The sequence below is a fragment of the Artemia franciscana genome, unplaced genomic scaffold (genome assembly GCF_032884065.1).
Source record: "Artemia franciscana unplaced genomic scaffold, ASM3288406v1 PGA_scaffold_1179, whole genome shotgun sequence".
In the NCBI taxonomy this organism is placed as follows: domain Eukaryota; kingdom Metazoa; phylum Arthropoda; class Branchiopoda; order Anostraca; family Artemiidae; genus Artemia; species Artemia franciscana.
The window spans coordinates 501,355-515,085 of record NW_027062617.1 but is presented as its reverse complement, the minus strand read 5'-3'; the positions used below and the strand labels follow the sequence as shown (position 1 = coordinate 515,085).

The window sequence follows — 13,731 nt, the reverse complement described above, 5'->3', positions numbered from 1 at the left end:
TTTGTTTTTTTATTTAATATATAAAATAATGCGAAGGAGTTGTGTCAACAAACCACATGAGCAAATTTTGAAATTGTTTTTGGTAAAAAATAGTTATTTTAGAGAATTGGGAATTGATTTTTGTTTTCTCGATCTCAGTACAAAACTCTAACTAAAAGCACGGGCAATCGCGTCAAGGGGCAATTGTCCCCCTCCAGCTTTGTTTACTCCCTTCCCCTAGATTTTGAAAATACAGGTTCTTTGCATTTTCACTGAAAAAACTCCCACCTCCCCCCCCCCCATTAGACTTACAATAGTGCAGTAAAGGTCACTTTTTTGAAAGTGCACTTGATGGCTTTCACAATCACCTTTATAGCTGGAGTGAATCAGTTTTAGAAGGTTTTCAGGAACAGGTGGTACATGTTTCATAATGGGTGTGTAACCATTTGACTAAAGTTTCTAGCCCCAGTCTCTAGACTGACAGCTTTCAGACTTTCAGACAGACCATTTTCCAGACCCAGATGTCGAGCAATTCTGTGCATGCTATCAAGCGAATTTTTCTGAATATTTTAATGTTCGTATGTGTGCAAATGCTGCAAGATTTGAGATTCCGATTTCTCATCCCCTTCTGACCTCACTTAGGGTGGAAATGGGGTACTAAATGATAGAACTTTTCGATTATGAAGTCATTTTTGATCTCCTCGGACTTGAATTAATAGGAAACAACCTTTCTATTCAGAAAATATTTAAAAAATTTTAATTCGAGATTTTTCCCTTTTCCTCTCTTTCCCCTGAAAAGGGGTTGCTTTAGCAATAGATATTTCAAGCGAAAAAAAAATATCAATTCCGTCGCTTTTCTGAGCTCAGCAACCATTTTATATACGGAGAGTCAGTCTTACTAGCCTCTAAAAGGTGTTTCCTTTAGGTGTTTCCTTTCTAACTAAAACTCGACATTCTACGAAATTGGCCACTTATTCCCACCATTCCCCTCTTTGTCTTTACAACGCATTAGTTAAGCTTGGGAAAAAAGCCCTAGCCATGTTCCCCTATTCTGAATCCTATTGAAATGCAAATTCGAACAGTGTCTTTGAGGAAGTTTATTTGCCAGTAGTTTTATATATTCTAATGACAGATAGCAGGAAAAACAAGTAACAGCGCCGTATTGGCATTACGCTATTTGCAAGGAGTAGACCAAGGACAAAAGTTTAATTACTATACCATATTTATGGGTAAAAAATTGGGCTTTAATTCGATTGATTTATTTTTCTGAAGTCATGAGTCACAATTATTTTTTTGTCAACGGCATAGCTCATTATCCGTATCTCAGGAAGAGGAACCAAATAATTTGATCTTTTACCCATGGTTGTATTTCCTTATTATTGCTATGTTGAGCTGGTAAATATAACACAAAGCTTGATTGGTTCTTATGCACTAAATTTTAAGCAAAGTAAAAACAAAGAATAGAACGGATTCACGACAATTTTTTTTACTAATAAGTTCTTTGTTTCTCTGTGATTAAGTGTACTAGGTCATATCATAGACTTCACATGTAAATTGCATTGGTGGCGATTTGATTAAAAGTTTTATTTACAAGAGCTTCCAGATGCATTGTTTTAAGGTAATTATATTGTGAATTGTATTTTTGATGTCGGAAAAGGCATCTCTTTTTTGCAAGCATATAGCGTCAGATCCGTTACAAACCTTTATGAATCCACACATATCTATATATACATATATATTCAATATACCCTTTTATTTACACCATTTATTCATATATATATACCCTTATTTATACCCTTTATTTATTTATATATATACCCTTTACCTAATACCCTTTTATTTACATTTGCATTATATAACTTTACATTGCAGGGTTCTCCTACCGCCGCTCTTGGATCCACCAGTGAAATAACAGCATTTTGTGTGTAGCATACGGTTGTTTCAGCAAAGGTATCTTTTAGGATCCCAGTGCTTACTTCCAGCTTAAATACACTTAAATACTTAAAGTACCAAGGACATGGAAATAAAAACATATTTTGCCCCTAAGGACTGAGCTAAGGTCTATTCATGCCTGAAAACCCCGATTTTCTACTATTATTTCTTTTTGTTATTTTAAAATTATATATAGTTTTTAGAACACGTTGGACTGTAAAAATAAACAACCAAAACTAATTAGTTAAGCCTTACAATCCGGTAAAACTGAAACATGAGGAATGTGTTGAGTCTCAAAGACAATAGTCACCTACAAAGGGTTTGAGACCATTGTCTCAAAGACAATGGTCACCTTCAACGGGTTTGAGACCATAGTCTTAAAGACAATGGTCACCTTCAACGTAGGCTAAACCTTTTCAAGTTTTTAGGCGTCATATGTTTGAACTTATTCTTCGCCCATGTTTCTGTTTTAATTCGCCACCTGCTACTACCAAAAAATTCATTATCAAACGCCTCATATTTGAAAATAATTTCTTAATTGAAATATAATTTAATTATTTTTCTCTAATAATTTAGGGAATCTATAAAAATGAAAACATAGAGAGAGAAGGTGGTATAATATCTACACAAAACAGTGGAACAAAACAGAAAAAAGAAACGCTAAATAGTAAAGATTGGAATATTTTGACACCATGTTCAGGAGCTTTTATCAATGGAAAAAATGAGTAAGTCTAAACTGAACACAACATACAGAAAAGAGAAAAACAAACGAAAAGAAACTCATATATTATTAGTTCCCAAAAATGTTGTGTTTAACTTAGCTTTACTCATTTTCTTTCGTTAATAAAGGTTCCTGGACATGGAGTCGATGTATTCGGATCTTTATTTTTTTTTTTTTTTACAAAATTCCTTTCAAACTTTTGTTTTGGGTGTGGATTTTGGATCTTTTTCTATCACTTAGAGAAGACAGGTTCAATCGTTTAGCAGCATATCTACCTTTTTTCTTAAAAATATAACAAAGTAACAAACATACTTTCAAACTCTTGTTTTGCCTATGGGATTTCAGATCTTCATTTTTCTAATTCCTTTGGGAATCTCGAAACGAAAACCAACATGTCTACCTTTCGCCTAAAAAGTTTTAACTATATGTGTCATATGGGTGAGGGTGAATCCTCTCGCCCTTCTGCGTGCTTAGCCAACTAGTAATGAAAATATATTACAATAAAGAAATTCTTAAGCCCCGTGTGATATTCATTATTGTTCCCTCACGATATGCTAAAAATTGAATACAAAAAAAAATTGTAATTTATCTAAAATACAATGAATTGTGAAGAAAGTAGGATACAGAAAACGTCTTACCAATATTCGTCCAGTGGTTGTCTGTCCAGATATAAGCTCGCCCGCCCAATCCTTAGCCTCAGTAACAAAAGTCCCTTCAAACTCTTGTTTTTGTCTGGGGGCTTTCGGATCTTTTTTCGTATCACTTTGTGAGTACTCTGCCCCATCTTGCTTACAAAATATAACCGAGAATGCTCTCCATAATAGTACGATAAGAAGTCCAGCTAAAAAAGTGAAAATACTGGATAACAGGAAACACCACCACCTTCTATCTTTTAAACATTCAATTTCATCAGGTGAAAGTGTAAATCCCGCACCTTCGGACATTGTGGAAAAATCATTGTTTTAGTAGCTTATAAGGTCTTCAATATCCATTCGACCTTTTGGCAATTTTAGTACTACTTAGCACACCGGAATAGACGATCTAGTGCACAAGCGTTTCCGAAGTTTCTAAGACTGGGTTCGATATATTGGATTTTTGACGGAAACTCGCGCAAGAATCAAGCCCTGTCAGTTCTCTAACAGAGAACTTAGGAGACATCTTTGAAAAACTTCTTATCTCACGTCACTAAGAAGGATAAAATATTTTCTCCTAGTAGATAAACGTTTTTGTGTTGATTTCAATAGCGTCAGAGCAATGAATAGTAAATAAAATATTAGACACTGATCAGTGTGAAAGGGGCTGCTTCCTCATCAACGCCCCGCTCTTTACGTTAAAGTTTGACTCATTCTCTTAACTCTACTTTTTAAACAGTAAAAAATTTTAGCGTAAAGAGCGGGGCGTTGATGAGGAAGCAACCCCTCTCACATACGAAGTAATTTCTGTTCGTTTTAAGTTTTACTGTCACTCCTTACTTTCCGTTAAAAAAACGTGTTTTTTTATTTAATTTCTGAACGTTTTTGAATCAATGCATGTTTTGATTTAGGCTCTCCGCAGATGAATAATTAAAACAAAATTTGCATATTTATTTTTTGGCTAAATGGCTTTCTCATAGTTTTAATCGATTGATTTTGACAAAAAAGAAGCGGGGGAGGAGGCCTAATTGTCCTCCGGTTTTTTGGTTACTTAGAAAGACAACTAGAACTTTTAATTTTTTACGAATGTTTTTATTAGTAAAAGATGTACGTAACTTATAAATTAGCTAACGTAACGAACTTCTTTTTTTATTTTTTCGGTTTTTTTATAAAAGATAGTTTTTAATTCTTTCAAGTTTTTTTTTAGTTAGTTTTTTTTACATATTAACGTCATACTTAGTGACAGACAGACAGTGTAACGATAAAGATAGCATAACAGACGGAAAGACACTACATTTTTATATATATAGAAGACTAGCTGTTGGGATGGCGCTTCGCGCCACCCCAACACCTAGTTGGTGGGGCGCTTCGCGCCCCCCCAAGCCCCCCCACGCGCGTAAGTCGTTACGCGCCATATTAGTCACGCGCCATTGTAGTTGTGTCCCTGTGTCCCACCTGTGAATAGAGATAGATATATATATATATATATATATATATATATATATATATATATATATATATATATATATATATATATATATATATATATATATATATATATATATATATATATATATATATATATATATATATATATATATATATATATATATGTATATATGTTTTTAACTACGTAAAACATGCGAATATACAACATTCTTCGCTGTCCCATTGTCTGTGCATATAAATAGATTGTCAGGTTTACTGACTCTTGAACATGCAACATTTGTGTCCCGGTGTCCCAGTTTGTAATTTCTCTTTGAGTGTCCCGGTCGTCATTTATATTCCCTGTGTCCCGGTGTCCCGGTCTGCAATTTCTATTCAAACAATCCCTGTGTCCCGGTCGTCATTTATATATCCCGCCTCTGCCCCCGGCGTCCCCGTTGTAGTTGTGTCCCTGTGTCCCGGTCGTCATTTATATTCTCTGTGTCCCGGTCGTGATTTGTGTCTGGGTGTCCCAGTCTGTAATTTCTCTTTGAGGTTCCCGGTCGTCATTTATATTCCCTGTGTCCCGGTTGTTATTTGTGTCCCGGTGTCCCGGTATGTAATTTCATCAGTTGACAAACATGACGTCAGTCAACAAACAACTTCATGACGCATACAGCTCAATCCTTATAATGACGTCAGTCGACAAACATGACGTCAGTCGACACACAAACATGACGTCACTCGACACATACACACACACACACACACACACAGACAACTTATTTTTATATATATAGATTTGTGCAATCACTAGTTTTTTACATTTTAAGCAATTTAATAAAATTTAAAAAGAGCCTCAATTTTTCTTAGCTCGTGTAACGGTAATAACGGTAATGTACCAGACGGACAGACACTACATTTTTATATATATAGAAGACTAGCTGTTGGGGTGGCGCTTCGCGCCAACCCAACATCTAGTTGTTGGGGGCGCTTCGCGCCCCCCCAAGCCCCCACGCGCGCGCAAGTCGTTACGCACCATATTAGTTACGCGCCATTGTAGTTGTGTCCCTGTGTCCCACCTGTGAATATAGATATATATATATATATATATATATATATATATATATATATATATATATATATATATATATATATATATATATATATAAATATATATATATATATATATATATATATATATATATATATATATATATATATATATATATATATATATATATATATATATATATATATATACATATATATATATATATATATATATATATATATATATATATATATATATATATATATATATATATATATATATATATATATATATATATATATATATATATATATATATATATATATATATATATATATATATATATATATATATATATATATATATATATATATATATATATATATATATATATATATATTAGAACTACGTAAAACTTGCGAATATACAACATTCTTTGCTGTCCCATTGTCTGTCCATATAAATAGATTGTCAGGTTTACCAACTCTTGAACATGCAACATAATAATTGTCCATAGGAAAACAATCCGTATTCAGATCTATACCGCATCTTTCTAACGATTGCCCTTGAGCTTTGTTGATGGTGATTGCTAATCGAACATTCCCTGTGTCCCCGTCGTCATTTATATATCCCCCTGTGCCCCCGGAGTCCCCGTTGTAGTTGTGTCCCGGTGTTCTGGTCGTCATTTATATTCCCTGTGTCTTGGTCGTCATTTGTGTCCCGGTATCTCAGTCTGTAATTTCTCTTTGAGTGTCCCGGTCGTCATTTGTGTCCCGGTCTGTAATTTCTCTTTGAGTGTCCCGGTCGTCATTTATATTCCCTGTGTCCCGGCCGTCATTTGTGTCCCGGTGTCCCGGTCTGTAGTGTCATCTTATAATGACGTCATATACAAAGCCTTATACACTTATAATGACGTTAAATGCAAACCCACAAACAAACAAAAATGCATATATACAACTTATTTATATATATATATAGATACAGTTCCTTTTTTAGTTTTTTCTCTTTTTTAGTTTTTGCTTTTCTTAGTTTTTTTCTTTTTTAGTTTTTCTTTTTTTTTAGTTTCTTCTTTTTATTGATTTGTTTTCTTCAATTTGTCAATGGTTCATTCTAAGATTGACACTTGGAAAAATCTTTACGTGCCAAGCATGCTAAAGCTCCAACAGTTTATAATAAACCTCAAATTTTGGGTATCTGTTTAAGGTTTTCGAATTACTTTAATCTATTGTCAAAATATATTGAAATATTTGTGCAATTCCCAGTTTTTTTAGTTTTTTCTTTTTTTTAGTTTTTTGGCTTTTTTAGTTTTTTTTCTTTTATTTTTTTACCTTTTTTATTTTTTTTATTTCTTTTACGTTGTTTCTTTTTAGGTTTCTTTTATTTCTTTTTTTTTAGTTTTTTCTTTTTAGTTTTTTTTTAGTTTTTTACCATTTTTCTTTTTTCAGTTTTCTTTTTCTTCTTTATTTTTCAGCGTCACTATGAATTACATATCGCCGAACCTTTGTTTTTTTAAATAAAATCTGGTAAGCATTGATGACCTTATCCAAGTCAAAATCCCAAACCCAATCATCATCGCTATCATTTTCAGTTTTGATACGTTTTGACTCTCGCTGTTGATCTTCATCTAATTGCGCGGTTTTGCGTTCTTTAGCCGCAAGCCTTTTGGCATTAACTTTTTGAGCAGCTTCCTCGGCTGTTTCTTCTGTTGTAGGATTTGGTAACATTCTATCTTTTTCAATGTTTTTTAATTTGTCAATGTTTCAATTTGTCAATGCTTGCTAAAGCTCAACAATTTATAATAAACCTCAATTTTTAAGTATATGTTTTAAGGTTTTCGAATTACTTTAGTCTATTGTCAAAATATTTCGAAATATTTATGCAATTCCCAGTTTTTACATTTTAGTTTGTTTTCTTGTTCTTCTTTATTTTTCAGACGTCAAATGCGAACCCTCAACACAAAAATACATACAACTTATTTTTATATATATAGAAGATATAATCTGGCGTAACAGACATAGTGTAACAGACATAACACACAAACAACTTATTTATATATATATAGAAGATGACGCATGAAACATTATAAAAGTATCATGGCTTATTATAAAGGACCAAATGTAATTAGTCTATTGGCAAAAGGCGTTTTAGGTAGTTTCATAATGCCCAGAGGACAAATGAACAACCTAAACCATCAAACGTGACAAGACCAATCCGAGCAGCTAATTTAAAGGGTATTGATAAAATGTCTAAAGTAATGATAAATGAAAACGAAGAACAAATATATACAGTCAGAATACTTCCGTCAGCAACAATTACAACGAGTCAAACGCAAAAGTGAAAAACAAAGAAACGTACGGTTCAAAGATAAGTGACAACTAGAATTAAAAATATTCAAAAACAAAAGTTAAGAACAAAGAAATACAAGGCTAAAATATATACCACGGTGAGAACAAGTAAATATGTGGTTAAAAGGTAAGCAGCAGTGAGAATTACAAGCCTTCGCGAAAAAGCGGACAATAGCTGACAGGAAGCTAGAAATACTGTAAAGCTTCCGTATCAGGATTAATTTGCAAAAGACTCGTAAGAGCAGTAGCTCCACTAGTAAGACGACTACTGTATGCCCCTTATCACAAAACCAGGGCTATGGAACCCGAGCATGTACGTGAAACTATGGCTGTGGCTGCTTTTAAGCAAAAACAAACACAAATTACAAGGTTACTCCTGCTGGACTTTTTTTCATAAAACTGAGGGGTTGCTTGCTGCCAGTCCAGATGTCATTGTTACTCTTCCTAGAGGAGGAAGAGTAAAAGAGAAATAAAGGTGTTTTCCTTCACAGTAAAACAGCGTCCATTTAAAGAAGAACCATAATTATTTTTATCAACTACAGATCTAGCTTGAATGTTGCGACCTTGACCTGGGATTTTTCGTTGTTTACTTCAGCAAAGGAGATATCCACGTTGCTGCGACACAAAATATTTCCGAAGCTCCACAAATCTTTTATGGAAGCTTTGCTACCTGAAATTGCGGAATGAAGAGTGCCACGTAATCTGGCGATTCACGAGCTATTCTTGGACAAGTCGACGGATTAATAGAACCCTCACATATTCAGGTCAGGCTAGCCAGGTTAGTTTCTAGCTGAATTTACACTTATGTATGTAATTACTCTATATTGTACCAAAATAAGTATTTCTTAGCGTGCCTTGTCATCAAATTTTAGGTTAGGCTAAGACCCTGGTAGGGTTTCCTTCCAACTTACTATTCATTTTATATATTTGTCCCTCCCCCCCACGGATGATTCCCTCCTTAGATGGTCACCCTTCAAAAAATTATCCCAGCGTAGAAAATGTTGCTTATTTGATAAAATTAAATAATGATGTTCAATCAAAATTAGTCCACTTGTGCCTTTTTATGGCACTTGGTATTACCCAAGTGACATATAGCAATCGCAAATTCTGTCGGTCTGTCTGTCTGTCTGTCTGTCGGTCCCGGTTTTGCTACTTTAGGCACTTAGAGGTAAGCTAGGACGCCGAAATTTGGCAGGCGTATCAGGGATCGGACCATATTAATTAAAAATAGTCGTTTTCCCGATTTGACCATCTGGGGGGATTGGGGGGAGTTGGGGGGGACCTGAAATCTTGGAAAACACTTAGAGTGGAGAGATCGGGATGAAATTTGATGGGAAAAATAAGCACAAGTCTTAGATACATGATTGACATTACCGGAACAGATCCGCTCTCTTTGCGGTAGTTGGGGGGGGGGTTAATTCTGAAAATTAGAAAAAAATGAGGTATTTTTAACTTACGAACGGGTGATCGGATCTCAATAAAATTTAATATTTAGAAGTATATTGTGTCTCGAAGCTTTTATTTTAAATCCCGACCGGATCTAGGGACATTGGGGGGAGTTTGGGGGGAACCTAAAATCATGGAAAACGCTTAGATTGGAGGAATCGGGATGAGACTTGGTGGGGAAAAAAGCAGAAGTCTTAGAAACGTGATGACATAATTGGAACGGATCTGCTCTATTGGGGGGGGTTAATTTGAAAAATTAGAAAAAATATTTTTAACTTACGAAGGAGTGATCGGATCTTCATGAAACTTCATATTTAGAAGGACCTCGTAACTCAGATCTCTTATTTTAAATCTCAACCGGATCCAGTGTCATGGGAGGGGGCAGTGGGGGGAAGGGACCTGAAATCTTAGAAAATACTTAAAGCGGAGAGATCAGGATGAAACTGGATGGGAAGAATAAAAACAAGTCTAAGATACGTGACTGACATAACCGGACGGGATCTGCTCTCTTCAGTGGAGTTGGGGGGGGGGGTGATTCCGGAATTTGAGGTATTTGTAACTTACGAACTGGTGACCAGATTTTCATAAAATTTGATATTTAGAAGGATCTTGTGCTTTAAAGCTCTTATTTTAAATTCCGACCAGTTCCTGTGACATTAGGGGGAGTTGGAGAGGGAAACCGGAATTCTTGGAAAACGTGAAAATTGGGGTATTTTTATCTTACGAATAGGTGATCGGATCTTAATTAAACTTGATATATAGAAGGATCTTATGTCTCAAATGCTCCATTTTCGACTCGAATTGAATCCGGGGACATAGGGGGTTGGAGGAGGGAAACAGAAATTTTGGAAAACGCTTAGAGTGGAGAGATCGGGATAAAACTTGATGGGAAGAATACGCACAAGTTCTAGATACGTCATTGACATAATTGGAACGGATCCGTTCTCTTTGGAGGAGCTGGGGGGTGTTAATTTGGAAAAATTAGAAAAATTGAGGCATTTATAACTTAAGAACGGGTGACCAGACCTTAATGAAATTTGATATTTAGAAGGAATTCATGCTTCAGAGCTCTTATTTCAAATCCCGACCAGGTCTGTTGACATTTGGGGGAGCTAGAGGGGGAAATCATAAATCTTGGAAAACGCTTAGAGTGGAGAAATCGGGATGAAGCTTGGTGGATAGAATAAGCAAATGTCCTAGATACCTGATTGACGTAACCATACTGGGTTCGCTCTCTTTGGGGGAGTTGGGGAGAGGGTTCAGTGATTTGGCGAGTTTGGTGCTTCTGGATGTGCTAGGATGATGAAAACTGGTAGGCGTGTCAGGCAGCTATCAGACTTGATAAAGTCGTTTTCTCAGATTCGACCATGTAGGGGGCTAAAGGGAGAGGAAAATTAGAAAAAAGACGTATTATAACTTACGAGTGGGTGATCGGATCTTATTGAATTTTGGTATTTAGAAGGACATCGTGACTCAGAGATCTTATTTTAAATCCCGACCTGCATTAAGCCTCTGATTTTCCTTTTAAATCAATCTTTTTATTCTTAGAATTTTGTTAGAACTCATACCATATGAGCTCTTGGCTCTTAGCTCTTCTTGCCTCGTCACAAGTGCCGTATGAGCTCTTAGCTCTTGTTTTATTCCTTCAATTTGTGATGCATTTGTAAAAACAAGCTTGCTTTCACTCATGCTTCAGCAAAAACTTTACTTAATGGTCAATCTCCAAATTCTTGATTGAATTTGATAACTAAGCCCCCTGGAGACGTCGCTAATTGAAACTTATCCTTTGACAAATTCACCGACAAGAGAGAGGGACTGAAAATTGAGCAATAAGATTTAGGTACCACATAACCTTAAACTAGCCTGATCAAACAAATACTATGGTTTACTACCTTGAGCAGGGTACTCCCCGCAAAGAATATCTGAAAACGAGTTTCACCCGGAAATCGGTTGCCACATGAAATGGATTGCCGAAAGCGGTAATTCCAGAAAATCCTTCCTTCCCTTGAGCGTTCAAGAGAAGGTATAACAAATACCTCAATGTTGGTAATTACCAGGACTAGCAGCATCTGTGATGGAGCCGTCAAGCCTGTAATAAAAAAAGATATAGTTCACTAGTTTTGGTGGCTACTGAATTACTTGCTCCTGTAGTTTGTGGTACAACGGAAACACGTAACAACGCCTTACGGACAATATATTTTAGCACCGTTCTTCAATTGAAAATACCCTCAAAAAGAGGAAAATAAAATTTTGATTAAGTCCTTAATGAGCATATCTATAATCACCTGCTCCACAATTTTTGTCTGGCTAAGCTAGCTTAATTTTTCATGACAAGGGTTTAGCCAATTATTACAAACAGCCGTTTGAGTTACGTCAATGTTAAAATTTAACATTTAACGGGTGACTTTAAAATAAGTGACTCTTATTTTGGCTTCTTCCGCGAAAGTATGATAATTTAAAGTGCCTAAGTCATCAAACACATTTAGTCCTCAGCTTTATAGATTACGAGCAAGCGTTTAATTCAGCTGATAGAAGAGCTTTAGCGAAGGGCTTATCCTTGTACTGTATACCAGGCAAATACATTAACGTGAATAGAGTTATGTAAGAGAATAACATATGCTGCGGTTAAGGTAGGAAATGAGGTTAGTAGCTGGTTTCGTACTGAATCAGGAGTTAACTAGGGTTTCGTTGTATCCCCAATTTTATGGATCATTTTGGTGGACTTCATCCTAAGAAGCCCACCAAAGGCTTTAGGAGAACACAGAATCACATGGGGAGTAAATCTCTCCTTGACTTCGATTATGCTGATGATTTAAACAACCTAGATGAAATTTTATCAAATGAATGAACTTTTTAGAGGTTTTGCTGGTTACCAGATTTCAAGTATTCTGTTTGTGTTTTTTGGAATTTTTCTGAAATTTTGCCTAAAGTTTGACTGAGGTTAAACGTATTATCAGCTTAAGTGACTAAGGAGATACTGAGGCATGAGAGAATGCTAGATATCTTATACTGATCTTGACCTTCGAAGGCGCAATTAATCAAATAACAAGGTGAGGCAATGGCACCTTGCCTTGCTCTTTTCTTCACTAGCACGGTTTTATCCTGTGGTCTTACCATTTCTTCTTTTTTAAGAGATTTTAAAGTCAAAATCGTAGCTTAGAATACATATCCCTTTGAGATCTGATGATATCCATATTTACTCCTCATTTAGCAGCCCTTAAAAGCAAGAGGTGGTTGATCAAGGAGTGAGAGGTGCGTTGAACATCATAATTCGCCAAGGTGAGTGAACTACCTGTTAAAGAAGCATCAAGCAGTACATTAACAACAACCAGAAGGGCGTCCGTACATCCAATGCAATAACGAAATCCAAACTGATGGGGAGACGTGTAGCATTTTTCTTCTTGTTCTTTTCTGAACATTAGTTTATAAAGCTTGCAAAAACTGGTCGATACAGTTGTGGCTCCGAATGATTTGTATCATGAATTAAATTCTTCATTCCTGTTTATCCTTCACAGAAACATTATTTTTATAGAGTTTATGTTCTCCTGGGAGACTATGGAAAATCTAAAGATTAATTCTGCTTACTTCTTTTTGAGCGACACTAAATAAAATGTTCCTTCATTCCATTGTAATTTTGATTTGTTTTCTAGCCACAGATTTCATTTTGCAACATTTTCGTTTGTTATTCAGTGTGACTTTCGCTGTCGCTTGAAAAAAATGAAGCAAGTTGCACTTTAAAAGAATATGAATATTACTTCATTTTTAAATTTTTTTTCAAAACTAAGGCTCTAACCTGAGTCGTAACCTATTTAGTTTATTTTTCCGGGCCAGAAAATTTTAGAGGGCCAATTTTTAGACAACATTATCAGACTGTTTTCGATAAAATGTACATACATAAACGACTATTGCTCGTTTAAAGACAGTAGATTGATGTGTCTCTTCTTGTTTCCCTGGGTGCATTGCTCCCTTTTTGGCGCTTATGAGAAATACGCCTACAAAAAAGATTCATTCGAAGAATTTGTCTTAAAACCATAAAAATTTCAATTATCTAGACAATTTTTATATTTACTAACTACTGGAAGGGGTGCATTTTTTCAGTGATGATTACCGTTCTTGAAGTATTATTTTAAACTTGGGTAAAAAATGGGAGTCAAAGAAAAAGCAGTAATCACCCTTCACATTTGAGAGAATCTTGAA

At 35.2% G+C, this 13,731-nt stretch overlaps 1 protein-coding gene across 27 annotated transcripts in view; it reads right to left on the bottom strand.

Annotated features, from left to right (window-relative positions):
* The window catches only part of LOC136041182 (calcium-activated potassium channel slowpoke-like), a 280,833-nt gene that overhangs the window by 263,233 nt on the left and 3,869 nt on the right, over window positions 1–13,731 (bottom strand). For 18 of the 27 annotated variants that reach the window (XM_065725713.1, XM_065725714.1, XM_065725712.1 and 15 more), the window contains exon 2: window positions 3,271–3,473. In XM_065725713.1, coding sequence (XP_065581785.1) covers window positions 3,271–3,473 — 203 coding nt within the window. Of the gene's footprint in view, window positions 1–3,270; window positions 3,719–11,426; window positions 11,624–13,731 lie in introns of those variants that run through there. The other 9 variants (XM_065725719.1, XM_065725736.1, XM_065725727.1 and 6 more) reach the window with 4 other exon arrangements.